We start from the raw sequence: 27,766 nt of genomic DNA, 5'->3' as shown, positions 1-27,766 counted from the left end.
TGGGGGTACTAATTGACAGGAAGCTCAACATGAGCCAACAGTGTGCCCAGGTGGCCAAGAAGACCAACGGTATCCTGTCCTGTATCAAAAACAGTGTGGTCAGCAGGACAAGGGCAGTGATCCTTCCCCTGTACTCTGCACTGGGGAGGCCACACCTGGAGTATTGTGTTCAGTTCTGGGCCCTCAGTTCAGGAAAGAGATTGAAGTGCTGGAGCGGGTCCAGAGAAGAGCAACAAGACTGGGGAAGGGACTTGAACACAAGCCCTATGGGGAGAGGCTGAGGGAGCTGGGGTTGTTTAGTCTGGAGAAGAGGAGGCTTAGAGCTGAGCTCAGCACTCTCTAGAACTACCTGAAGGGCAGTTCTAGCCAGGTGGGGATTGGTCTCTTCTCCCAGGCAGTCAGCAATAGGACAAGGGGCCATGGGCTTCAACTCTGCCAGGGGAAATTTAGGCTGGATATTAGAAAGCAATTCTTTGCAGAGAGAGTGGTCAGGCATTGGAATGGCTGCCCAGGGAGGTGCTGGACTCACCGGCCCTGGAGGTTTTTAAACTGAGATTGGACATGGCACTTAGTGCCATGATCTAGTCAATGGACTGGAGTTGGACCAAGGGTTGGACTCAATGATCTCTGGGGTCTTTTCCAACCCAGGTGATTCTGTGATATCATGCAACAGATATTGTTATACTATAGTTATTAGATTCCTTTGGTCCAGCATCAACTCTATTCCTTTTTTTATTTTTACACAGTTTAACTCTAACAAAGAAGGACAATTTGGACAGAGATGAGATTTTTGCTAACTATTTTTAAACAGTATTTATTGCCAATTTATCAAAATGGTGATTCAGAGTCTGCAAATCACAATCTACTTTGCTTTGTGCATCAGGTGGCTGGAGGGAAGGGCAGGGAGTGAAAAATGAAGTGAATCATAGCAAAGGCAGGCTCCCAAAAATCACACATTTCTCTTTGTGCCATGGGTAAGCGTCTCCACCTCCTTCATGAAGCGAAGGCACAGCTCCTCCTGCCATGGCAAAGCCACGCACTGGACGGCCACCGGCAGCCCCACGGCTCCTTCCACAGCCTGAAAAATCAAGCATGGGGCCAGGTCAGAGACACAAGAGAGAACGCTGTCTTTTGACATCATAGAAAGAGAAGATGAAGGAAGACATGCAAGGGGACTGATGTACAAGGCTGATGTACACCAGCCTAGCTGTACCACATGCAGGGCAGTAACATGGTGTATGCAAACCGCATTACTAAAACGCTTCCATTCTGATCAGGACGTGTAGACAAGCCTTGGGACAATGTGCCAGAGGTGCCACTGTGCCAGTCATAACCTTCTGCTAAGGCTTAAGCTCTTTCCCCACTGACCTCTTTCAGTCTCTTATCCCAAGGGTCTCTGTAGTGCCCTTGGTAATGCTTCAGTTCTTCTTCATCAGCTCTCGTGACCGTGCTGACCGGCACCACCCCAGCAGGAAAGTTTAAGACATTGTATAAATTGGTATAAGAGGTCGCAGCTGGAAAAGATCACACAGAGCAAAATGGTAAAATTTAGTGTGCTGAGCCAGCAATGACTTTTGGATGACAATTTGGGTTGCAGGATCTCACGCTGGAGCTGCTGGACCTGAAGAGACCACCAAAACATGCTGTTTTTAAAGGGGCTTTTGATGGAGAACATATACTTATGTATAAGGCCACATGGCTGATGAGATGTGAGAGAGACCCACGCCTTCAGCTGTCAGTCAGGTGCAGGTTAGATCTGCTCTGTGGAGAGATACCAGGATGGGATCTAATTCAGAGTCTGCATCTATGTCTCCCATACCCCAGGGAAAAATCCCAGCTATCTTTTCAAGATAATCCATATGCTCAGTTTTGAAACACTGTCTTGGGGATTTTGGAAGCCAAAGTGCCATTGCTAGAGATGGAGGACCCTGACTGTTTGCTGGAAGCTATTAAAAAAATGTCTTTTTTCTGCAAATCACAGGCAATGAGTCTTTCTGCTCTCTGTAAAGTCTTGGGAAATGTACGATGGCCACATTCAGAAGAGCTTGGCCTTGTACCAAGGTCTACCAGCTCTCTGACAACTATCCTCACAGCTGCAAGAGTAGCTCTTGGACTGTTTACAGGACAGATGGTGTGGGGGAAACTCACCCATGAATGAGTGGACATACGTGCCACTATTTGCTGCCCCATAATTATCCAAACATCTGCAGCTCGCATGAGGTGGGGACATGAGAAGACCCACCCAGAGGAGACCTGTCCTTTGCTTTCTTCCCCAGAAGGAAGACCAAGCAATGCACATGGTTTAGGGAATGTCCAAAAGATCTTGCTCCAGCTCTGCCCACAAGCACCACCACAGATACAACTCAATGGAGATTACCGAACAGCTTCCCAGCGTAGCCATGGTTAAAGGCTGGACCCAGCATGGGACAAAGAATCACATCCAGTCTCAGCTTCCTCCATTTAGCAATGAATTCAGTGCGGTAAGCCTAGAAGGAAAGACGGAGGATACAACAATGTCTGTTGGACAGCAGTGGCAGATCAATGCCTACAGCATAGGAAAAGGAGGAAAAAACCTTCCTGGATGCAACTGAAAAAGTCAAATAAAACCCAAGATGTGCTTTGAAAGAGCTGATGGATTTTATTCTTTCACCCTCAGGTTTCCTGTCAGAAAACCATGTGCTGCCACGACCTGGACATAAATGCTAGATGGATGTTTCAGAGTTGATTTCTTCCCACTAACAGTTTTGTCTTTGAGTTTTATTGAACAGAGATCAACGATAGTTTGAAGAATTACATCTAGCTGACTAAAAAGTCAAATTTCCTAAAAGCTTTGGTTGTTTTGGTACACGAATCTAGAAGACATGAAGTCAAGTGTTTTCAGAAAACCTTCTTTCATTCTGCATCAGGACACAGGTAAGAAAAAGCAGCAGCAAGAGGCAGCTACACAAGCCCAAGATCTGCCCCCCCCACAATGTAGGAGGCAGCTTTAGGCCTGCCCTGTAGATCTAAGAGAGACCTAGATTTGTAGTTTGGTTTACCACAGCTTTCCTGAACATCAGACAATGAATGAATCAATCCATCCTCAAAGAGATGTTCCACTTTGTCTTAGTAAATAGATGTAGATGGACCACAGCACAGCTGCTTCTGCAGCCACATTCTGGTCACAGGGACACATTTGTTCACCAGTTCAGCCCCTGTTCCACACAACTCTCTCACTCCAGGTTTTCTGTACATTGTCCACATCTCTCACGAAGGACCCAGCTATGAGGCTGCTTTTCAGTCTGACCTCAATTTCCGTCTGCAGTCTGACATCCTTCCTCCAAAAAGTGTAACAAATGAGATGTGTTTCCAGGAAAAACAGTCAGTGTAGCTAACCTCATTTTTTTTCTGAGAGGAAATCTGGTCGCTAGCCAGAAGTTTTGAATCAGCTCTTGTTTGCAGGAGCTGAAAAAAATGTGAATATGGTTTCACTGGAGAAAAACAATTCAAAAGTTTTCTTTTCATTTGGGTGTTTTTTGCAGGGGGGAGAGGAACCTGTTTTCAAGGGGAAAAAAAGCCAAACAAGCCCATTTCCTTCCAAACACTCCAATCAAGCCAGTGACCAGGCAGGTTGGTCCATCGAGCGACTGGCACTGATGGAGGCTGCGTGGTGTGGGCTGGGGACACGTTTCTCCTCAGGGAGGGTCGCGGGGGTGTCCCAGTGTCAGAGTTTAAGGACAAAAAGACCAGGACACCCAGGGAACACCGATCCTGCCCTATGGGAGGACACCAAAACAGCTCAGCTTCTCCAGCCTTGCGAAACACCAGCTGAAAGGGGATACAACTGCTCTCTATAAATAGATCAAGGACAAGGGAGGCAGTGGGAATATCAGAGAGGAGAGGTGCTTTTTAAAGCTCAAGGGCAGGAATAAAATGAGGAGACGCTGGAAGTGAATAAACAGCACGGGAAATATGAAGGTTTCCAACCATCAGAGCAGGGAGGAGAGGAACTGGCCAATAAAAACAGATACGAGCATAAAACTCAACTGGTTTTAAAGAGGAACCTGATCAGTTTGGGGGCAGCACACAGTTGTCCAGAATAACGCTTCCTGCCTTATGTTCCTGATCCCAAATGAGTTCAGACAAAATCCACAGAAGCCAAGGAGCTCACAACTACAATTTTTGACTCCTAAGGACTCTGCTTGATAGTTCAAGCGTGTGACAATAGTGCCTAATGTCTGAAATGAAGGATTTGAACCAAGAGACAGAAGGAAGTTAAAATTAAGCCTCATCTTTAGAGGCTGTTCATATGCTATTTATGCTTAGCAAATATAGGGCAAAGGATAATCTTTCTTCCCCATCCTTCATTAAGTAGAGACCTCCACATAAACATATATTGCCTTAAGCTCTTACTACTTCTTGCAAAGCTTGACTTTCAAAGAAAAGCCTAGCTGCTTTATTTCCATATGATCCATTTCCAACCCTGAATCCATCACAGAGCTCAAAGCAATTGCTTAGAAACTTTAGGGATCTCTCACTATATTTGTTTTTTTTTTAAAAAAAAAAAAAAAAAAAATCACATTACCGCTGCTGCTCCGTGCTGATCCCAGAGGTTTTTGGCAGACCTGGAAAGGTGGCAGAATTAATCAGCTTTGGGACTGTGGCAACAGAAAGCAATTAACAGAATACACAGAGAGCCCCTTGTTCTGGAAACCACACAACCCTTCTGGGAACAAGCTCTAGTTTCACCCAGCTGATTATGCTGGGTTCACATGTGCCTACAGGTACAGCAAAAAAGCTTACAGTAAAAGCATGCCAACAGCTCTAGGTGCTCTGGCACCTAGACAAGGATCACGAGACTTTTAAATTCACTTGTTCCCAGCTTGGTGTGTGTCTGTCTGTCTTGGGGGGGCAGGTACTTCACCCCATGCTGCACCTCTGCATTAACAGGACGTGATGATCTGGGTACCAGAATCCACCTGATGGGGAAGGTAGTCTGTATCTCTCTGTGCTGATTCCCATAGAGACAGCCCTGCTGTGATGAGCATCCTTGAGCTCTTAAAATAATCTGTGGCTGCACAGCCCTGGATAACACTGTGCTAAGCCCAGGTGGTGCTAAGCCCATATTCGTCTGGCCCAGCCTGTGCCCCGTGACATGGCTTTGCACAGTGAGCTGGCATCTACCTGCATGACCTGGTGCACACATCTGTGCGCATCCCCTTTCTCTAGAGCTACTTTGGCGCATCTTACCCCACTCCACAGAGAGCGCTGAGATCCCGAGCGATTCGTGGGTACTTTTGGAAGAAAGAGGAAAAATTTGGATTAGTCAACAACAATGCAGCTGAAATAGCTGGCTACCAGGTGGTTGCATTTTGGGCACACTTCTTGTCCTGGTAGAAGTGGCTCTGAAGAACAGATGTGGCATCCAGTGACGTAGATTTACTCCCACATGAATTTGTACATTTAATCACAACAACCCATGCAAATAAGGCTCTAGACCACATTGCTAGCCCTGGAGAGCATCTTCTGGATGTGGGGATGCTGTTTAGATCCTTGCTAGCAACACCCAGTCTCTTGGAGCCCATTGCTGGATGAGCAGTGCGGCTCATGGGTTCCTGAGAATGGATCATATTTTGACCTTCCCAGGCAACACACCCACAAAAGGCTGTCAGACTCACTTAATAAGTTCAGCCTGGGTTTAGGGACTAAGGGTATTGAAGTGTATGTCACTATGAAGCCCATCAGGCACTTAACATGAAGCAACAAAGCACTGCCAGAGAGGAGCAGCTTCCCTCCCTGCATGTGGGAATCTCCCCACCTTGCAGATTTCCTACAACACAGAGAAGACGCATCCACACACTTACTATGGGTTTCAAGAGGATAGCAAAGATCCTTTTCACCAAAGCAGGAAGCTTGTAAGTGTTGAACTGGGATTTCAGGTTGGGATCCACGATGTCTCCTTTGCTGGAAGGGCAGAGCGTGAAGGAGAAGTCAGGACAAGCCATCTATGCTGTTTCCAAAGCAGGGCTTGTCTTAGGGAGGAGCTGCTAGAAGACAAAATCTGCCTGTTTCAATCCAAAATGCTGAATAAGAGATGCTCATGTGGAGTTTAGATGCTCAGGTGTAAACGCTCACTGCAGAAATTATAGAGAAAAAAGTACTTTACTGCCAATGTTGACAGTGCCATAAAGGCTCTGGTGGGGCCACATACAACTCTGGCCATGGTTCACCTTGAAGTGAGTGAGCGGCTGCGTGGCCACCAGCCAGGGCTAAACCACCGCCCCTCCACGGGGAGTTCTAGAATGTGTGCTGTTTCCCAGGGGCCGTGGACTAATCACACACACAAAACCAGTTGCCACAGCACTGCTGACACATGGTAGCTTATTACCCTTCCGCATTATCCATGTGTGTGAACTGCTCTTGTGAATTAGCTGCTGCTCACGCTAAATTCATCCTTCCAAAAATTGCTCCTCTGCTGCTCATAATTCAGTTTGCACTCACAAGGATATAAACACTCCGGATGTGCCCACTGGCTATAGAATGTCAAGTCTCATGGCCCACACTGCAATGAGGGTTTTACTCACAAACAGTCCACCACATGAGCAGCACCATCCGAGAAAATCCCTCTGGTGAACAGCTCGTCTACCATGTAGTCAATCTTGGGCGGTGCAAAGGGAACAAGCTGCAAGAAAAGCATCCTGTTCAACAGGCAACAGAGATGAATGATTCTGCAAACCTCCGTGACCCGCTAGTGAGATGTGTGGGAAATGGTGGGAAGCTCAGCCCCTCCTTGCTGCTGTAGGACAGCAAGATCTCATTTTCACAGGGACCTGGGTCAGCAGCATCTGCCCACTGTCCTTTCCCATCTCCAAGGCATTAATGTATATTGTGACCTGGCACAGACTCCAATCCTCCACAGGTTAGAGAAGAATTTTTAGAGGTTTCAACACACCAAGTATTTTTAATTCATTTGCATCATTGGAACAGCTCCCATATAGAAATCCCCACTGGTGGAACCACAGAATAATTTAGTCTAGAAGAGGTTCCTGAGGGTCAGCTGCTCCAACTCCCTTCCCCTTTACTCACTGAGAAATTTGTAAACTGTTTTTAACAGTTGAGGGATCATGGAAACTGTTGTGAGCTTGATGTTTATGGGAACACAAAACATGATAGAAAAAAAAGGTGCTTTAGAAAAGAGGTGACTTGGAGATATCTGAAGGCGATTCTCCTATCTGCCAGGCCAAGCACATAAGCAAGATCGGTTTGGGAAACAAACTGTTGTATTTCCCTTCCTCTTGGTGATCCTTGTAGTAGGGAGGGGTGGTCCCTGCTTTATAAGCAGCAAAAGTGGAGATGGGAGGTGACTTTTCAAACTCTGAAGGAGCAGGATAACAGCTCCAGGCAACCACAGGCATGAAAACCCACCGTGTGCCCTGCATCCTGGAGGAGCTTTCTTGTCTGCTGGACGGCTCGTTTCATGCTGGGTGAGGGCTGGAAGTAGCCATCTCCTTCATAATACCCAATCCGAAGTGGCTTTGAACTGGTGTAAACCTGTGAGAAGAGGAGTCATCACTTGCACACATAAGACATACAAGACTGGACTGTTTCCAGGACTCAGGGAGGCAGCAGCTGAGGTCTCCTGGGCTGGAGGAATGATGGGAGCAATAAGGCTGGTGGAAAGCAGTGTTGTCCAGAGCACAGGTCTGCAGAAGTGGTCCTTGGTCTGGTCTTTCTGACCTCCTGCCATGGGAACATGTGCCAACACTGGGACAGCAGGTGTGATGACACCTGCACAGACCACATGCCTGGGGTGCCTGGCTAAGGACCAAGTTCAGGGGCCTGTTCCTCCAGATAAGTGACTGGTTTGTATTGTCTGCATGTCAGGGACAACTGATAGACCCTAGGACCTGAGCCAGAAAGACACAATCGGACGGCAGCAGCAGATAGCTAATGACAAAGGGCAAAGATTTCTTGGGTCAGTGACTGTTAAATCAGGCTTTCTGACTAAAGGTGTGAATTCCTCTGGTCAGCAGAAATCAGCTCCTTTAGGGACTGGGCCAGGATGGGGACAACAAGGTTGTTTTGGACGTCATCACGAAGGGAAGGGGTCAGTGTCTGACAGGTCTTATCGGGGGAACCCAACAAGGACCTGTCAACTCTGCTGTGTGGCTGCTTCTTGTGGTTGCTGATGCTGAGCGTCCTCTGTTCAGAAGGACACTTGCTTCCTTGGGTCATTTGAGACATGAAAACAGATAGGAATCTCCCAAGGTCTCACTTTGTTGCTGGGCAAATGGAGACAGGGGTTTGCCTGAGCCTTACCTCCTCATCAAAGGGGATGGGGGGCACAGTGGGGTCCAGCCGGAACATCTCCTCGCAGAGCAGAGCCTTCATACAGAGGGCCAGGCTGTCCACATCTCTCGCCATTGGCCCCAGTGTCCCCGTCACTGCAAGAATGAAGGTCTTATCACTGCAGGCAGATGGGATGGTGCTGGCTCAGTCACTGGTAGGGGTTCAGCATGGAAGAGTTTCCATCAGGCCAGGAAATTGCCGACAGCTGAAACCAGCAGAGTCTCCTGAAAGCATCTCCAGTTAAATATCCCAGGCCTTTGGGATGCACAACTCTCGTTTCTCACAGCTACACATTGCATCACCTGAACACATAGGTCTTCAATTCCACTTGGATTCAGGTAACATCTACCACCATCCAGAACAGAATCAATGGTGCAAAAATATAACAGCACAAGGCGGACTCTGGTCTAATAGATCACTAGTTTTAACTGGCCAGGAGACACATAATTGAGCAAGCACATTTGCTGGCACTTCAGCAGGAGAAGGAGATGCAAGAAGCGAGGGTTTGACAGGATGGACTTACCTGAAGTCATTCCTACCAGAGGAGAAATCACACCCAGTTTGCTAGGAACAGAATGGGAAAAACGGATTAGCAGCAGCACTCGCTGTAAGGCAGGTCACCATGCTGAGCTGCAGACTCCCCATTTGGCCCAAGTCAACATCTAGGAGAGCAAAAGGTCCTTGACACTTTCTAGGCCAGGAGGACTTCCATGGTCTGTAAGCTGCTACAGGCTAAAGACAGTTTTTATTATCTCCTTTCCCTGGTCTTTTCCTCATCCGTGAACAAACCATCTCTGATAAACTGAAGACTCTTACAAGCAAAGCATCTGAAAAGGAGATTACCCTGTAGCATTTGCTTTCAACTTCCTGGGCCAGGATATTAAAAATTGAGTAAGTCTTTGCTGCGTTAACAGATGGAGGTCATCACATGTCATTAATAGAGCCCTTAGGCTGGCTGACACAAGGAAACAGGCAGGTTAGGGGGATAACTTAAACCTGGAGGAAACCACAGACACTACTGCAAAGTCTTGATGCACTTGTGGGGGACACTTTGCAGTATCTGTGGTGGGTGGAAAGAGGAAACAGACGTTGGAATGTACCTGATCCTGTTGCCTGTGGGTTTGAGCCCGCACAACCCGCAGAAGCTGGAGGGCAGGCGGATGCTGCCAGCTACATCCGAGCCGATGCCCAGGATGGAGCCTCCACCTGCGATCAGAGCTCCCTCCCCTCCCGAGGAGCCCCCGGGGCTCTTCTGGTGGTTGAGAGGGTTCAGAGTCTGGCCAAAGATGAGGTTGCTGCAGTCATAGCTGGGGAGAAAAGGAACAGCAGGTGAGTGAGGTACTTCGGTCTCTGCAAACCATAAATACAGGGCACAGAGCATCCGTGCAGGGATGTGCGTGGAATTAATCCCAGCAGGTAGAATCAGCATGAAGTAGATTTGTTGGGACAGCTGAATTTAAGAAGAAAGAGGCATCAAATGTAAGACAAATAATTTCAGATTGAAACAAGGAGGCAATTAACTCAACATGCATGATTGAACTAGGGTTGGAGCTTGTGAATGTGGGTCAGCCCTTTCTCAGATACCAAGAGTCACACATCCCAGTGTTTTCATGAAGGTGAACACGTTATTACTTTATCATCGTCTGTGGGATGTTGGTTTTCACGAAGGGAATTGCCCCCTGGCTCTTTAGAACCTGGACGATGACGCTGTCTTCTTCCTTCACTTGGCCCAGAAACTTGACCATCCCTCCAGAGGAGATGTGGCCCTTGGGAATGGGAAGCAAAAGTCTTTAGATAGCAGGAGAGCTGTGACAATAACAGACAATGTTCTGATGCCTCCTGTGGCAAAGTTCCCACCTAACTTTTCTCACAGGCAGAAAAGGACCCGACTACCTCAGGGAAAACTAGATCCAAGCAGGTCAGAAATTTCTGCAGGAAACAAAATTTTCAGCAGAAGAAAAGGCAGGTTTGCTAGTTTGGTCCAGAACACCCTAGTCTGAGGAAACTCTTGGCCAGTCCTCGTGAGAATGGGACATCTTGGCCTGTTCCCAGCCCCAGGCCAAGAGGCAGGGGAATTTGGGATGTACCTTGCAGTCGATATGGTCCTTGATGCTGACGGGAATGCCATAGAGCAGCCCCTTCTCCTTCTGCTTCTTCAGCTTCTGGAGCTGGTCCTCACAGCCATGAATGAAGTCTGTCACGCAGTTCACCTCCTGAGTCACCTCCAAAGCCTCTCCAGAACAGAGAAGAGCAGCAAGACAGACGAATGGATGGAAGGAAGGAAGGAAACAGTATTTAAACTGAGTATTCAAGCTGAAAATTCAATCTCCTCAAACCTCCGGCATTCATTATTCAGACCTTACTATAAAGTTCTTGCTGGAATAATTTTCTGCCCTGGATCTCTGTCCTACTTATTTGCCCACAAGCCACCCTTCATACTGACAAATTATAATCCCCAGCATCGCCAGTTCTCAGCAAATGAGCTGGTATTGAAGTTGAAAGCCCTCACTGCAGAAGAGCCCCACAGCATCTCTCCCATGCTGGAGGTATCACTCACTTTCCCCATGTAGGAGTAGAGGACTCTTTCTGGGGATAGGGACCCCTCCTTCAGCTTCTCCACCAGCTCCAACATTGTCAGCGAGAGGACATGTGCAGTCTGGGTGCCTGGATTCTGCAAAGGGTTGGAAATTGGGTACAGAGGGGAGAAAATGACAGAAAAGGCTGCAAATACTCAGTTCGAACAGCTGCACAGAAATGACCTTGAATGGAGAATTTTAAGAGACATTCCCTGTAGAAATGCAGGCAACCCACATGACACTTGCATGTGTTGGAGTGGGGAATTTGCTGACGGGGAATTTGCTGAGCCTTAGTTAATAAAAACAGAACAAAACCAGGCAGAAAACTGCTCATTGAGTGGAGACTTGCCTGAACATGTAAAAGAGGTTCGACGTGTCTCCATTTACTCTCCTGCAAGCCTTCACCCCCCTTCTAACTCATAGACAATGTGTTGAGTAGCAGTTCAACCAGCTGAAGTTTTACGAGATTTATCATTAACATGGGGAAAATAAAAATGTGTGCTGTTTGCAATCTTCCCACACAAGAAAAAACATAGCAGTAGATATTTATTATGTGTTTAAAACAAATCCCAAATCCAAGGACCTGACCTTCTAAAATCCAGGCACTTCTTCACTTGGGCATGTGCAGGAGGAAATGGGTTTTGGTCACTGATGCTGGAGGGATGTGAAGCCCCCCTGTGCTTTGAGGAAGATGAGGCAGACAGGGTCCTATGGAGGGGCAGAAGTCAGGAGGATGGGAAAGGCTTGGTGGCAGGGACAGAAGAGGAGAAAAGGGGACAGAGAGGTCTGGGTTGATCTGATTTGGAGGGTCTCAAACTCCAATCTTTAGAATTCCCTCAACAGATACGTCGTAAGAAATGCTTTCTTTATGCTGTCTTTACGGGAGGTTTTTTGTGACAATGGAGGGTGGTGACCCTCAGAAAAACTGGTAATGATCCACAACGTGCATATGCCCTAACCACTATTTTAAGGGGGATTGATCAGCGCTCCCCGACTTCTTTGGTTACCCAAAATACAAACCCTACCTCCCCAAAACACTGTCCCCCAAATTACCTCTTGCTTAAACCTGTGAACTGCCTTCTCCATTCGCCCCAGGGCCAGGTCCCGCTCCCTCCTTGCCTCCTCCATCTTCTGCTGGATCTGCCGACGTTCCAGCCATTTCAGTAGCACAACAGCTGCAGCTGAACCACAGAGCAGAGCTGAGAGGGCGCGAGGGTCTCCCCACAATGGATCTAGGACCTGCCAAAGTTGCTCTTGGGTCATGTTTTCTCTCCCAGTCCTTTACGTTCTGGTCCAGCTGCAGACAGGACCCGAGTCTCCCAGCTTCTCCTGAGGAGCGCTGTTGAATTCAGGCTGTGCGATCGCCCGCTGTGCAAGATCAGCTCCGAAGCAGATTTGCATTAACAAAGTCCGGAAAAGGAGTTTTTAGACCATGGACTTTGAAAGGGTCTGTCTGCCGGAGAAGCACTGTGGGTCGGGCTGCAAAGCAGCGTGCTCAGCTCACACTGGGTTTGGGGGGTGTCCCCACACAGCTGTGGCTACTTTACTTGGCTACACACAGGGGACAGAGATGATTAACAAAGCTGAATGTCTGCAAAACCCAGGTCTGGATTACCCCTACTATGTCTAATAATTAATTTAACCCATCAACGGAAGGTACTCAGCCATCACCTCTGTCCCCCAGCAGCAGCACATGCAGCCCTTTGAGCCTGGGACATTTCCCTGCTTGTCCTGGAAAACCTGGTGCAGGGGGTGAAATTGCACCTATTGAAGCTCAGGAGAACCAAGAGTATGAAGGTGCAAGCAGGACACGGTGGCTCTGGAAAGGCAGTGTGCAAGGAGATCTCTGAAGATGCCTTCAAGGATTACAGCTGCCCCTGTAATTTTCAAACCAAGCCCCTTTGAAAAGCATTTTGGCAACTCAGATCAGGGGTGAGCACTTTTGGGAAATCCCCTCTGATGGTGTCCAGCATCCTGTCTCTTCTGTTTCTAAGCCATCTTCCAGCCAGCACAATGCAAAAGGAGCTGGACCGTGCAGCCTTGCCAGACCCAGAAGCTGCCCCTGGCCACGTTGCTCCCCACCCACAGGACTGTGCCCAGGAGTATAAGAAGGGGATGAAAAAAAACCAACCAAATTTCTCTCAACCCTCCAGGGTCTACAAGCCTAGGGGGAAGCAACAGATGTCTCTGAAAATTCATTGCCAAGATGCAAGGCAGTGTCGCCATATCTGGAGAGATGCTGGCTCTGCTCCAATTAGAGTAGCAGAGCTTGTAAGGAGGCTGCATCCAGGGTGATCTTTGCTCTCTGATGGAGGCTACAATTGTTTGGGGCTGAAAGCCAGTGCTCATGCTGCAATCATGTTACCTTGCAGATGTGTTACCTACCCGTGGGATTATTCCTGGGAAGAAGCAACACCTCGTTGAGAAATTTGTTGCGCCTGGCAAGGAGAATCCTCCCTGTTCAGCCAGGATGGCGACCAAAGAGAGTGAAACAACGCCGATGTCACCAACCTCTCCCTGCTGACTCTGGGGACTGATCTTCATTGCCCTGTCCCGGCTTTTCACACTGACATCCCTCTGCCCAGGCTGGGCTGGGAGCAGATTGCAGCTGCCCCTTTTTGGCAGCCTTATGTCCCCAAAGCTACACAGCAGCTTTGGCCATGCCCGGTGCACTGTCCCGTGCGTCCCATGGTCTTCACTCAGGTTTTCCAGTGAGGAGCATTTACTGGTTCAGGTCCAGCGGTGTCTCCATGGTTTTGACTCCTGGACCCCACTCTCCTCCGTGCCAGGGAGAGGGAGGTTAAAACAGTGACGCAGTGGGCACGGGTGGCATTGCCTTGCCTGGGAAAAGCTCCTCCATGCTTTGATTTTTAAATGCAAGCAGATAAACCCTGTCCAACATTTTGTGTGTGGGCAGGGAGCACTTGCAGCTGGTGAAAAGCCCCACCCAAGCTCTTCCGGAGCTCAACTTTACATAGCATTCAGTCCTGGGATGCCTGGAACAATCTCCCTCCTTCTTTCCAAGCCTGCTGATAAAGAATGAGGCTGGTGGGGGTGGCTTTCTCCTCAGCTGGGACAAACTTCTCTGCCCAGCCCTTGAAAAGACCTCATGCTTTTGAATGACTTTGGCTTAAACAAAAAACAATACATTAAAATAAACCCAAACAAATCTTGCCAGAGCTTTGTTGCAATCCGCTTGTGACATCGCTGCATTGGGAAAACACTTCTGCATAGCGGAATCCCTTTCTGTAGAACCTTTGGAAAGATGCCAGGAGCAGCCGGTGCTGCTGCCAATCCTGGTGTCAGCGTCTGGAAAATCCTGCTGGAAAACCTGATGTGGCCCCTGCGCCAAACAGGAGGGTGTGCAGGGCCCTGACATGCTGCTTTACACACGCAAGACCGTCAGCTGAAGCACTTTGTATCTCTGCTCTGGGGAAAGCAGGTGCCTACAGAGACAGGAGTCAATGATCACTTCAGATCTCCCCTCCATGTGTGCCGGGTGCCAGCAGCCCTGCGCCATGGGAAGCCATCCAGCTCCTGCCCTGCTTGCTGCAGCCCGCAGGCAGGCACAGCTTTGACCTCAGGTTGCTGCTCCGCAGCAGGGAAAACACCACATTTTGTTCTCAGGAAGCTGAGAATGGAGGGGAAAATCCCTTTTCCTAGAGCACTCCAAGTAGGAGGCTGAATGACTCAGACAAAACCAGTCCCGTGCCTCAGTTTCCCCATTTATAAGTTCTTGCACTTCCTGGAGGGTGTTGAGAGGGCTATTAAAATCCACCCCTATCCCTCACACAAACACAGACCTGAAATAACAGACTTTCCAATAACAAAAAATACTGTATTAGGACAATGAGTGGAAGTGCTCCACCACTGCGGAGCTCGCCCCGCTTTCCCCTCGCACCCCAGAGCCAGCCCAGGCATCACCGTGTCCCTGCGGAGGGCAGCACAAGTCCTGTGGGTGAGGCAGACCAAAAGGTGACCTGCGCTGATGTTGGCTTGGATCCCATTCTGGGCGAGTGTGCAGGACTCAGACGATCATGTTTTTCTTCAGGCTGAGGGTCTCCACCTCCTTCATGAAGCGGAGGCACAGCTCCTCCTGCCATGGCAAGGCCACGCACTGCACGGCCACGGGCATCCCCACGCTGCCGCGAAAAGCCTGTGGCACAAAGAGAGGGCAGAGGGCAGGGGGACGTCCATGGGAAGGGATGGGGATGCTCGTGCCGCTGGGGAACCTGGCGCCACTCACCTTTGCCAAGGTCCTGTCCCACCAGTCCCGAAAGTACCCCTGGTAGCCCTTCAGCTCCTCCTCATCCTCATCCGTCACCAGTGTGACGGGGACCACGCCAGCAGGGAAGTCCAAGGCATTGTAGAGCATGGTGTAGCTGACTGCCACTGCGGGACAGGGGGAGCTTGCATCACCATCCTGATGCAGGGAAAGCCTTCACCCCCCTCTGCCTAAATGACCTCCCAGCTACCTGGGTGTTTGTACTGGGAATTCAAGGGCTGCAGGATGTAAACCTGCCCCTTGGCTCCCAAATGTCCCAGGTGGGTTCTCCTGGGTGTACCCCATGGGCTGGGGCTGCCTTGGGGTGCAGCTGGCCAGTGCCCTGGGGATGCAAGGGGAGGAGGAACATTTCTCATCAATACTGGTGGAGTGCCACAGCAGGTTCACACTGCAGGCAAAGGCTCCCCATCGGCGGTCCTACCTGAGAGCTTTCCAGGGTAGCCGATGCCAAGAGCCGGGCCCAGCATGGGACAAAGCATGACGTCCAGATTCAACTTTTTCCACTGGGCGATGAACTGGTGGCAAAACTCCTGAGGAAACACGCTGGTGGTCAGTGGGCTGGATGTTCTGTCCCACGGCTGCTGGCTGAGGCTCTCCTTGGGTGCCCAGCTGGGCTCTCAGCCCTTCTCCAGGAGCAGCCATCAGGCTACATCAGGACAGATCCTGCTAAAATCCAGCAATCCTTTGCTGCTTGGCCAACAGCCCTCCCAGCTTAGAAAGCACCCTCCCCTTTGCTAAAGCTGGAGGTGGGGATTGAATGTGGGGGCACATAGCAACCTGGGGCACGGGCATGGGTCTTGAGGAAACCAGAATGGAAATAAAGGCAAGTCTGCTGCAGCTGATGGCCAGTGTTTTCAAGTGTAGGACTAAAAAATTCAGGTCTGATTTGGGATCATGAATATGTCTATGTGTCATCCTGATCTCTAAATGCGCTGAGAACTTACACATCTAAGGGAGATCCGCTGAGGAATGATGTTATGGTTCCTACCTCTCATCATCAGTGACTTGATAATCTCCTCACCTTGGTGGGTACTGAATCTGCCTCTTCCCAAAGAGAAATAAACCAAAAACTATCAAACCCCGAATTGCAATACTTTACCTCAATTTCACAGTGAAGACTCCAGACTTCATCCACTGTGCTGAAAAACAAACAAACAAACAATGAAAGACAAATGAAAGCTGCAAAGAGCAGCTTTAGGGGCAGGGAAGAGCATCAAAAAGCAGATGGGCACAGGCTGGCTCTGCTCCTGGAGCTGCAGCCAAGGGAAGAGAGGACTGTGGCAAAGTCCTGGTTTTCCTCTGACACATTGGAGGTCTTACATCTGCTTCTGCCCATGATGGAGGGCTGAAGACTGAAGGCAGATCAGTGCAGGGATTTGAGTCCTTTCTCACCACTAAATGCCCAACAGCATCAGGGAGAAGCAAACCTTCCCTTGGCATTTACCTTTCCTCTCTCTTACGGGGCCCCCACCTCATGGCATGACAGATGCATTAACCAGTGCTGAAGTTGACACCCTATTTCATTTCCCCAAGCTTCATCCAGTTCCTAAGCAAGACGCTGTGAGTCCCCACCCTCCTTCCCACCCTCAGCACTAGAACAGTTTGCCAAACCCTACAGGGTTATGGTGTTGACATAAACCGCTTTCAGTTTGCTCCCACCCTTGTGTTTTCTGCCTTACATTATCGCAGATGCATGCAGATGGGGCAGTGTCCCTAACACAGCAAACACTGCTGCTCTCCAAAAGAGAAACCCAAATATTCACACATTTGCTCAGGCTCAGATCTACTCACTTTGCTCTCATACTTTTTAGGATATCTGAAAATCGAGGCGCCTGAGAAGAAGAAAGAAAGAAAGAAATATTACATTACTACCAGCCCTGTCCTCTGAGACAACTGTCACAAATACAAGGTGTTGGCTCTGTGATCAGACAGGGCTCATGGATTTTACCCAAAGCGGGGAAGGGAGGAACAGAAATAGCATCACTCCTGTTCGGAGATGTGTCTAAGCACAGCCAGGCAGCAACAGCTAGAGACTTCTCTATGAGAAAGCCTTATTGCCATGGGAGATAAGTTGTGCTTCACCTATTGCTTAACTTAAACTACGCTAGAAAGAAATGGATCTTACAAAGGGTTTGGCAATCCAGGAGAGGGCAGTTTTTAGCCAGCCTGGTGACCTCAACAACCAGAAAAACAGGCCCATGCTGCTGTTCTCCAGCTCTCCTTTGCTGAAAGAGAAAAGGGTGTTTAGCTAAGCAGTGTTAGGAAGCAATCACAGTAGATCATCTTTCACAAGGCCAACCCCTCTAAACAGCACATCTAAGCGACAAAGTTTTGCTCCATTCCTCTGGGCTCCTCTGATGCTCACAGTATCCAGAAGGTACCAGTGCCCAGGTTCCTTTGTCTGTCAAGGCTGGTAACAATCCCAAAGAGACCCAAGGTTCATCTCAATCATTTGATGGTAAGTTCCCCAGTAAATCCCAGTACATATCAACCACTATCTACATCCAGCAGATCCGCTACCTGTATCTGGGTGCTAGCCAGACCCTAGGCAGGATTTTCACAAAGGCACCGATCACACCCAAGTGTTGCAGGCTATACTTACAATTTCCTGAGAAAGGAGGAGCCCCCATCAGCAAACATCCCCCTGATGCAGAAATTAAAGATCACACGGTCCACACTGGTGAGTTCGAAAGGCACCAGCTGGAAGGACAGTGGAAGAGGAGTTAGCGGCACAAGCACGAGCAGGCTGTGTGGGATAAGCCATCAAGGGCTGGCAACAGGCTGAGCTGGGCTGAGGATTTCCTGACAAGCCCTCAGAAAAGCCTCCAGCATCTGAGGGCACCAGGTCTTCCCCATCCTGTCCATCCTTCCCTGAAAAAGCTGTTTTCCCTTCGAGCAACAACTGGTGAGTTGAAACACAGAGGATGGGCTTGGCCTCCTGACCTCCAAGCAGACCCAAGGCACAAATGTCCCTCCAAACCTGGCAATAGGTGACAAAAGTGGGGAGTCTGTGCTCCCCACTTCACTTGTGCAGGGGTAAGGGGGATGCTGCAGCCACGACCATGCCTCATGCACAGGAGGTGACTTGCTGAAATGGCAGAGAGGAGGAAGGAGACCACCTCTGCTCTGCACCCCAAAAACTGAGACCCTAGAAACAGGTCTAGTTCAATATGGGGCTCCTTTGCTATGAAAGATTTGCCATCTGCAACTGCCCTTTTACTTTCTCCTCAGACCTTTGTTTCCAGATACAAAAAATAGGAGGTGGCTTTCCATGCAGCATGCAGTAGGTCTGTGGAACTGCTTGCCAAAGGCTATGATGCAGAAGAAACGAAATTGGCTTGAGAATAGACTAAAAAAATACTTGGACACAAGCTCGTCGCAGCCACTGAAGAGAAGTGGCCCATCGGGCCCAGGAAACAGGCTGAGCTGGCAGTAATCACACAGCACCAGGACTGTAAGCTGCACACGGGCACTGCCTCAGGACCTGGGTTGTACAGCACCAAACACAATGTGGATCTCAGCCATGGTGTGAGTAAATGCACCCCCACCACAGACGAGTCATACAGCAGTGTATCTGCTCCCCAGCGTGTGTTATGTGTTGGGGTGGGCTCCCTTTTGTGTTCACCAGCACCTAAAGAGCACCGAGATCCTGCTGAGAGGAGAAATCAAGTTGCAATATGAAGAATTTCTCACTTCCAGAAGCAGCTGTCTACTTTCATTAAAGCTGTGGGAAGCTGAGTGGATTCCAGGCCCACTTTCCTTTCCAAATTTGCTTGGTGTTTACCCATGGATCCCAAAGACATGGTAGGAAGGAAGAATAGATGCAGTACGATTACTGGTTTCACGCAACAGCCTACCGTGTGACCAGCATCCTCCAACAGCTCCTTCACCTCCCGAACGGCACGTCTCATGGCAGGGCTTGGCATGGTGAAGAAATCGGTTTCATAGTAGCCTATGCGGAGCGGCTGTGTGCTGGAATACACCTGCAGAAAAGGGCAAAGTGCCAGCTGGAAGGACATCAGTGGCGTCGGGAGCCAAGAGCACACCCATGCTGCAGGGTGAGTCTGGAAAGCGGCGCTTCTTGTGCCCACGTGTCCACCCGCAGCATTTGGCAGGTTGGAATGGGTTGTGGAAGGCTCTCAGGAGCCACTGGTGTTCTCAGCCTGAGCAATGGCAGCTCTTCTCAGAGCCCTTTGTCCCCTTTGAGGTCCTTTACCTCTTCATTGAAGGGAAGGGGGGGCACTGTGCTGTCCAGGTGGAACATGTCCTCGCACAGGAGCGCCCGCATGCACAGCGCCAGGCTCTCCACGTCTTTTGCCATCGGCCCCACTGCAGCAACCACTGGAAGAGACCAGAAGAAAGCATTCATGGTGGAGGGTCTCTCAAGGGTATGTCCTGCAAAAGCAGGACTTCTCAGCATCGTTTTGACTTAATCTAGTGTCAACAACAGATCCTCTTTGAGAATTGAGCTGTGGATGCCTACAGGTGCTTTCCCACCAGCAGGCCCCTTGCTATGGACCCAGAGTTTTTAATCCATCAATATGTGCCCTGATGTCTCCATTTCATGATCGACAAAATTAAACAAAAAAACTTTGTCGATTACGACACAAGGACAACAAAACACACCACTTTTGACTGCTAACCTCTCCTCCCATGAAGCAGTGACAGACAGTGCAGCAACCTGGGGCTTACAGGGTGTGTTGAGGTTTATATGTTACACAACATGCTCCTCCTCAGCTCATGCATGTTCCAGTTTCTCAGGAGTCATATGTGGGAATGGCTCTCTGAAAGAGACCCTGAAAGGGAACCTGCTTTTCTCTCTGAACATGTTGGGGATCTCCCACAACCAGCTGAGGGTCTTTCTCAGCCCTGCCCCACTGCTCTCCCTGGAGGACAACCATAAATTCCTACCTGCCTTCTGCCCAAGGACACCAGCAACGACTCCTTTTTTACTGTGAAGAAAAGAGACACATGAAATACATCAGCTAAGTAGTTTTCACTGAAGGGAAATGATTTAAGCAGTAGCAAGGGGTAATGAAAACGCTGCCCTCCCTTTGCAGTGCAGTGGTTGGCAGGAGGAAGGGCCAAGGGGAAGCCCAAGAGGGACCCAACTTAGGCCAGAATGATTTATGTCCTGTCAGTCAGGAACAATCACCCCCTTAGCATGCAGATGGAGAAGGTTCCCTGTCTCTGTTCTGGGGGAACTGATGCTTCCCTCCATACAGGCTCCAAAAAAGGCTGGGCAGGAGAGAGAAACAAGCCCTTCCCAGTTCCTCCAAAGTCTCCCCTTGTCCACAGGAGCATCTCAGCACAGCAGCTGGTAGGCTGGTGGCTGGGTCTCACCCAGAGACATCCCTGCATTAATCACAGTACCTGAGTCTGTTCCCAGTAGGTTTGAGTCCACAGATCCCACAGAAGGCAGCGGGGAAACGCAGGCTCCCTCCTACATCTGTTCCTAAGCCCAGGATGGACCCACCTCCTCCTATAAGTGCCCCTTCTCCACCAGAGGAGCCTCCAGGGCTTCTGGTGTAGAGCAGAGGGTTGAAGGTCTGGCCAAAGATCAAGTTCTTGCAGTCATAGCTAGGGAGAGAGAGAGAGGGAGATATACTGAAAATGAGATGAATGTAGGTATCTGTTGGTGTGGGCCCCAGCCTCTACAAAAAGACTTTCAGAAGGTAATTAAGTAATTCACTAGTTGTTACATTCACATCACTTAGTCTGTGGGAGCTTCCCAAAGCTCCCATGAAGACCACCAGCCTTTTCATGGTGGCCCTAGGACCTGGATTCACTGCCAGCTAAGTTCAGTGTCACCAAGCCTTCCCCAGACAGACTCTCTGACAGCACAGGTACATCAAGCCTCCTGGGAAGGCTGCCCGTTCACATGGTCCTGAGTGCCACAGGACATCCAAACCAGCCCACCTGGAACAGGTCCAGGTTCCCCCACCCCAAGAGGGAATAGCTGAGCCTCTGCTTGGGAACAGCCCAAATGCCAGCTGCAGTGATATGCAAACACCAGATGCTCTCAAGAACTGGTGCAAAATCTGATAAAGCCTGGAACAACCCTTTAGTATGGCTTTTTTAAAACCTGGTCAGTTATTGCCATGTCACCTTACAGATGCATTTCACACACCCACGGAAGAGCTTTGCCAGAGTTTACTTGTCAGAACACAGGGACACCTGCTGCCAGCAGAGCACACCTGACCCCACTCTGTACCAATGACGTCAAGAGTGGTCTTGACAGATACAGAAGGAGGTTTCAGAGCTGGATAATTTAAGGTTGTTATCTTAGCTAACTAGCTTCACCTTCCATTAATATGTCTTTGCACTGTATAGTTAGCAGGACCAACCCGAAGGGTAAATTAAAATAAAGTGATTTTAAAACATCCAGCACAGGAAAGAAGGGCGGTGATTTCTCTCTTCTTCTCCTCCTCTTTTGCTCCTTTATTTCATTTGGAACTAGAGTTAATTTTCATCCTTAGTGTAAATGTGTTTATTTTTTTAAGTAAAACTTACAGACGCTAAGAATGGGCACTGGGTGTTGTTATTTAAGAAGTGGGAACTGAGAATTAGACTTGGTAGAAAACCTCACCTGAGATGAGGGAGGGAGGACTGCCACCGCACCGAGCGCCCACCTACCTGATGAGGGACTGGGGAACGTTGGTTTTGACAAACGGAATCGCCCCCTGTCTCCTGAGCACCTGCACCACCACGCTGTCCTCTGCTGCAGGCTTATTGAGGTTTTTTATAAACCCTAACGTGGAATCATGGCCCTGAGAACACACAAAAATGAGTTTCCAAACAGAGGATTGCAATTCCCCCTGCCCCCCTATTTTTATCTATATATATAAGGATGTACGTGCATATCCAACAACACATCCATCACGCACACATTACTGGTAGTAAATCTGACCAGTTTTCTATTGGCTCATATGGGAGACAGGCAGCAAACCCCATCACTTACCAGGGCAGGCCATCTCACATCAGCTATGACAAGGTTCACTAGAGCTGAGGTCAAACCTCCTCCCGCTGCTGAACTTCAGCCCACATTAATCTCAGGGTACACACATTATCGTGCTGGTGGTACCTGGCAGTTGATGGAGTCTTTGATGCTGACAGGCACCCCATAGAGCAAACCCAGCTTCTCCGTCAGCTTCGCTTTCTGGATCTGGGTCTCACTTTCCTGCAGATACTCCGTGATGCAGTTGGTTTCTGTAGCCATTTGGAGGGCCTTGGGGAAAGCAGGTAAGCACGCAGGTGAGACACAGCCTGCAGCGTTGCACAACAGCTTTCTGCTTTGCAAAGAACACCTGCCTCTTCGCCTTTTCCACCTCCCCATCTGGGCAGTCAGTATCAGGGCAGCTCTTCCTGTTCCTTTCCAAGACATTTTCATATCAAACTCCAAAACACTGTCTGGACACAGGGAGGCCATAGCACCGGCTGGTCCATGATGGAGTGAGGCACTGAGCCCAGTAGAATAGCAGAACCTGTTCTCTTGACTGAGCTTCTGGGGTGGCATAAAATGATAATTCTAAAACATGAAGCCAGGAGGCCATCAGGGCACTTTAGCAGCAGTAGAGAATGGAAGTGGACACTGAGTCTTCAAGGTTTACCAACCCATTTGGAGATGGAGGGGAGACAACAGCAGCACTCGGCAACTTCCCTATAGTTATACTTGCCCCGGGAAGGTATAGGCTCCCCTAAAAAAATATGGGCTCTCCAGATGCTGAGCTTGCTGCTCCCCTCTGTTCCAAACCAATCCAAGAGCCATGGCAGCCAGGCAACCAGCTCTCTTTTTGCTCACAGAAATGCACAGAAAGGCCCAGCCCTAACCAGCGAGCAGTGACAGCTCAGCAACATTTGAACCAGCATTTAAACCTTGTATTGAGCTTCTCCCCAGAAAGCCAGTCCCACCATTGATGAGATGCTGCCCCACCACCCTCAGTCCTCACCTTGCCCACGTAGGCGTAGAAGACGTGGTCCGGAGGGAGGGAGCCATCCCGGAGTTTCTTGGAGAGCTCCGGCAAAGGCAGAGAGAGAATGGGGACCATTTTCACGGAAGGATGCTAAGGGAAAGGTTGAACAGGCAATGAGACACCTCTACCTCAGCTGGTGGGCAATTCCTCTCCCTTTGGCACCCAGCCTAAAAATACCTGACATTTGGTGACCAAATGCAAGATCTGCCTCAAGACCGCAGTTCTGCTCATACCCTGATACCAGTGAGCATGGGGTAAAACCTGCAGGGCCAGTAGTAACCCAGGCTTTCTAAAGTCTTGCCTTCTTGGCCAGACTGATTTCACCAAGCACCTGCTGTTTTGCCCAGCCTAGTTCAGACAGGTCTTGGCCAGGCCTGGGGCAACTGCTTGGTGTAATGCTCTTAGCTGAATTACAGTGAGAATTGGCAACATCGCCATAGGCATTGCTTCAGCAAGAAACTAAACTGGACCTGGCACCAGGTCTTCTCCTGGCATCACCAAGGCATCCTGCAGAGAAGCACACAAAACAGGGAGACCCTTGGCTGACAGAAGACAGGTCATTCTTTTTGGCCAGCAGAGATCTCCCCATCACTTGCCAAATATAATGAAAAAAGCTTCAAACCTCATCCCCCAAGCTGGACTCTGACCCCAGCGAGTCCACCCCAGCCACAGGTCGAGCAGCCTGACAAATATCGCAGGGAGTTCCACACGGTTGGCACATGCGGCATCGCACCCCACCCCCGGGGACACCGTCCTCGGATCGGGCGGCTGCACTTTGGCCTCGGCTGATGGCACGTTGTCTCTTGCCTTTTCCTAGCGCCTCCTCAGCAGCCAGGCTGAGCCTCCAGCCATGGCAAAAGAGGCCGGGAAGCTTCGGGACGGGGAGACGCGATTTTTCCTCCCCTCCCTGCCGGTTACTGTTGGCTGGCGCCTGCGCCGCTGCCCGTTCTGCCCCGCCGCACCGGAGGCGTTTCCTATTTCCTCCCCATCCCCGCTACAGAGGGGATGGCAGCATTGCTGGGGGGGGTGGGGGGCGAGGTGTGTGTGCATGCATATATAGATTTAGAAAGGAAAACAAACCAACAAACCCAAACCAAACTAAATCCCTATAACTCCATATTAGGAGCTGGGATGCCGCCTGGCAGCCCAGCAGCTGCCCCTTGCAGGCAGACACCCCCCCGCCCGCAGGAGCTGCACGGCCGATCTCCCCGGGGCTACGCTAAGGGAAGGGGCCGGGGTGAGTGAGGCCATGACCGGGCGGAGCCGGCTCCCCCATCCCCGGGGGGATGGAAGGGAGCAGCGCGGCTTATCGCACCCACCTGCTCCCGAAAGCGCTGCACGGCCATCTGCATCTGCACCAAGCTCCGCTCCTGCCTCTGCTGAGCCTGCTTCACCTTCTTCCAGAGCCCCCTCCGCCGCCGCCATCGCAGCAGCAGCAGCAGGCTGGCGGCCGAGCAGCACAGCAGGGCGGGCAGCGGGACCCGCATGGCCGGGCTGGCTGCGACCAGCCGCCCCGCTCCTCCCGCGTCCGCTCCCGGCCGGGTTCAAGGGCAACCGCTCGCTGAGGGGAGGCAAAACCTGGGGAGGATTCCTGGGCGGGAGAGGGCTGGGCTCTCTGGAAACAGATTTAACCCTTTTGCTGCTTTACGAGCAGCAGCGCGGGTGGGGAGGAGGAGAGTTGAGAGCAGGAAAAGCTCTTGGATGAAAGCTCAGCTCTCTCCGTGCTGGGTGGTCCCTCTTTGATAAGGTTTGTTTATGTTGCTGTGCTGTTCTCTAATTGAGGCTTTGATCTCCCCGTAATTTTTCAGTGTCTCTGGGAGTAGGCTTGGCTAGGAGCATCAAAGAGGCAGCGGGGGGACCCCCAGAGATACCCGGCTCCTTTGCATTTCCTGAGGCTGAGCAGCTGCGTGGGAAAAAGAAACATTAAATGCCCCAGTCTGTGCCCAGCAGAGTCCAGTTCATCACTGGCAGAGCATGGCTGTGCCTGTGCTTTGCGATGTGCTGCAGCTTCCAGCAGTGGAAATCTGGCATCCCTGCTCAGGCAGAGGAGTGCTTGCTGGGCCCCTGCACGCAGTCGTGAGGGAAACTCCAAGATAACTTGTCACCAGCTCCACATGGGGTCTGTCCTTAAAAACTGTTCACCGCTTGCAAAAGTTCATGAGCAAATATTTCAAGATTGCCAGCTTCGATGCTGCCCCTAAGGTTGTGGAAAACCTGTTGGGAATGATTTAGGATGTCTTCTGCCTCTCCTTACCTCCCAGCAGGACAAGCTGTGCCCGAGTTGTCCCTGGCAGATGCTGAGCTAGAAAATGCGATGAAGAGTTACATGCTCCAAGACCTGATTTTCCTGGTGTTTTCACTGAGGCCACTGACTTTACTTCAACCTCCAGGCCATCAGGGCTCCTCTGGCAGGACCAGAGCGGCTTGTGCCAGAGCCCGGCTTTCCCAGGGCACTGTTCATGGGACTGTCTTTGCTGAAGGGTTTTGAAGCCCTGGAAATATCCAGCCCTCACTTAACTTGTGCCTTATGGCTTCTTGCTCTCTAAGATCAAGGTTCGTGAAAGGAGATGGTGTCATCCCTGATCTCCTCCTTCCTTCTTTCTCTTGCTGTAGCCTTCACACTCTCCTCACCCGCACTGGTCTCACCCCACGGCAGCACAATGTCAAAACAGGGGTGTTTCTCTGCAGGCAGTAAAACCAGGGACACCTCAAGTCTCTTAACAAGAGAACAAGAAAGGTGGTGAACTGTGGAGAAACAGAAGTTAAAAACTAGTTCTGGTGGAAGAGAAAATTACTTCTTCAACTCTCTTCCCCCTAGTTTAAACCCTGCTTAAGACGTCTCATGCAGAAACAATTTTCAACTTCTGCAGTTCAGCTTGTCAAAGGGAAGAAACCAAAATATGCGCTTTGTGCCTGGAGCACCTGCACCTCCAGGAGCTGCTGCTGCAGACCCCAACTATCCCCTCTCCTGGGGGAGAATAAATGAGGTTGAGGCATCAGGCAGGGTCTCTGCAGGGGCCAGCCAGCACCGGGAGGTTAACCCAGCACATGGGAACCCCCAAAATGAAGTAGGTCTCTGCTGTGACCCAGCTGCCGGCAGAGATGGGACAGGGGGTCTCCAGCACAGGCTTTGGGACACTGGCTTGTCCTTGCCAGATGAGCAAGTGGAGATTTTCTGCTGTTATGTCTACACGGCTGCCCACACATTGCAGCAAAGCGGGCTCGATTCTTGGGGTGCTGGAAATGAGGGGGGATCCTGCCCCTGCACTGCCTGGCAGGACTGGAGCCTGCGGCTGAGGGCAAGTGAAAGGATCAGCTGGATTTGTTAATATTCCTTTCCCATTGCTCACACCCCTGTGTGTCCACAGAGCTGCGGCTGGGTGGGTACCACCACACCCCAGAGATGCTGTAACCCTGTGATTAGCAGAGGCAGAAAGCCATAATCTTCTTCCAGCCATGATACGTCACACAGAATGAGCCGGACTGGCTTGGGTTGAAGGACTGACTAGCCCATGTTCTTCTGACACCAGAGCAGATGCCAAGAGCATGGCAAACACACAGCAACGTTTTCCTTAATGCTGTCTCCTGGCATCCTGAGAGCTGCGGCTTCTCAAGGCAGAGATTAGGTTTCAGTGACTAATAGTTGTGTGCTCACACAAATATTTTTGGTGTGAAGCAATCCAATTCTGGCACTCACAATGTCCTGCAGCAAGGAGATCTACAGTTTATCCATGTTCTACAGGGAAGTGACATCTCCTGTTTGCTGCCCTCAGCTGATTTCATTTGCTGCCCCTTATTTCAGAAGAGGCAATAAGCAATTGTTCGCTGTTCACCTGGGAATTTCTACACTTCTGTTTCTCCATTTCACCCTACTGCTTTAGGTTGTTTCCTGGAGGTTAACAACTTGTCCCTGTCACCAGCTGCCACTCACCCCGCCTCCCAGGATCTGGCCCTCTGGAAGAGGATCCAAGCTTCATTTGCAGCATCTTGCTCCACTTCTCCTCTCCTTGCAGGTTCCTGGCTCCTGAGTGGGATTCTTCAACGTGATCTGCAAGAAGGGGAGGCAGCTCCTCTCAGAGCTGGACTTTAACCCCTGCTCTGTCTCCATCCTGGTGTGCAGCTCCACAGCAGCCCTACTACTGCTCACCTGGGCCACGAAGGACCCGATGAAGAGAAAATTTGTCCAAGCTGAGCGCTATATAGAGACTGTGGAGGTGGTTGTCCAGCAGCTCAGTTAAGAGGTAGTGCATGTTGGAGTGATTCCTTTTGGCCCTGCAAGAAGATGGCATGTTTCAGCCAAGTTGTTCACTTGGTGACAGCTTTGTTGTTCCCTTTGTAGTCACGCCTGCTTGTAGAAGGTGCTTGTTTTCCTCACTGATTATGCTCCAGAGCTCTACCAGTGGGAGGGCTGGTCGGTCCCAAATCTGCTTTAAGCTGGAGTATCTGAGTTACTGCAAGCAGATTGAACATATAGTTTGTGCCAGCTTTGTGGCCTCTGCTCTGAGCATATTAAGGAGTGTTCACGTATTTCCTACACCAGCAGAGTGGACGAGGAGATGACCTGGAAGGGGACCATGTGCAACTAACACTTGTACAAGCTCTTT

General features: G+C 50.2%; 2 protein-coding genes across 2 annotated transcripts; both read right to left on the bottom strand.

The window, feature by feature from the left end:
- Nucleotides 1-782: 782 nt before the first annotated feature.
- LOC102098698 (vitamin D3 hydroxylase-associated protein) lies at nucleotides 783-12,368 on the bottom strand. Its single transcript, XM_005501003.4, has 15 exons — nucleotides 11,958-12,368; nucleotides 10,886-10,999; nucleotides 10,416-10,559; nucleotides 9,961-10,094; nucleotides 9,429-9,635; nucleotides 8,852-8,892; nucleotides 8,299-8,423; nucleotides 7,405-7,530; nucleotides 6,564-6,661; nucleotides 5,844-5,943; nucleotides 5,230-5,273; nucleotides 4,565-4,604; nucleotides 2,378-2,486; nucleotides 1,369-1,514; nucleotides 783-1,078 (listed from the first exon to the last, which is right to left on the bottom strand). Exons 1-15 carry the CDS (start codon nucleotides 12,165-12,167, stop codon nucleotides 950-952), a joined length of 1,767 nt encoding a protein of 588 aa, XP_005501060.2. The 5' UTR covers nucleotides 12,168-12,368; the 3' UTR covers nucleotides 783-949.
- Nucleotides 12,369-14,721: 2,353 nt separating this feature from the next.
- On the bottom strand, nucleotides 14,722-24,741 carry LOC135575250 (fatty-acid amide hydrolase 1-like). The gene is made up of 15 exons (XM_065071469.1): nucleotides 24,482-24,741; nucleotides 23,139-23,252; nucleotides 22,274-22,417; nucleotides 21,826-21,959; nucleotides 20,563-20,769; nucleotides 20,101-20,141; nucleotides 19,406-19,530; nucleotides 19,047-19,172; nucleotides 17,792-17,889; nucleotides 17,315-17,414; nucleotides 16,981-17,021; nucleotides 16,289-16,328; nucleotides 15,611-15,719; nucleotides 15,151-15,296; nucleotides 14,722-15,060 (listed from the first exon to the last, which is right to left on the bottom strand). Exons 1-15 carry the CDS (start codon nucleotides 24,647-24,649, stop codon nucleotides 14,932-14,934), a joined length of 1,722 nt encoding a protein of 573 aa, XP_064927541.1. The 5' UTR covers nucleotides 24,650-24,741; the 3' UTR covers nucleotides 14,722-14,931.
- Nucleotides 24,742-27,766: the final 3,025 nt, after the last annotated feature.

The sequence above is a fragment of the Columba livia genome, chromosome 8 (genome assembly GCF_036013475.1).
Source record: "Columba livia isolate bColLiv1 breed racing homer chromosome 8, bColLiv1.pat.W.v2, whole genome shotgun sequence".
Taxonomy (NCBI): Eukaryota; Metazoa; Chordata; class Aves; order Columbiformes; family Columbidae; genus Columba; species Columba livia.
This window is presented reverse-complemented; position numbering and strand designations above follow the sequence as displayed.

Bases quoted from the DNA above. Each gene is read 5' to 3' on its own strand.
- LOC135575250 (XM_065071469.1), bottom strand. From the start codon at position 24,649: ATGCGGGTCCCGCTGCCCGCCCTGCTGTGCTGCTCGGCCGCCAGCCTG. The intron at 23,253-24,481 runs GTGGGTGCGATA...CCTTTCCCTTAG, and splicing joins TGCAGCGCTTTCGGGAGCAG to CATCCTTCCGTGAAAATGGT. The intron at 22,418-23,138 runs GTGAGGACTGAG...GCTTTCCCCAAG, and splicing joins TCTACGCCTACGTGGGCAAG to GCCCTCCAAATGGCTACAGA.
- LOC102098698 (XM_005501003.4), bottom strand. From the start codon at position 12,167: ATGACCCAAGAGCAACTTTGGCAGGTCCTAGATCCATTGTGGGGAGAC. The intron at 8,893-9,428 runs GTACATTCCAAC...TTCTGTTCCTAG, and splicing joins CCCACAGGCAACAGGATCAG to CAAACTGGGTGTGATTTCTC. The intron at 1,079-1,368 runs GTCAGTGGGGAA...TTGATTTTTCAG, and splicing joins GGGATAAGAGACTGAAAGAG to GCTGTGGAAGGAGCCGTGGG.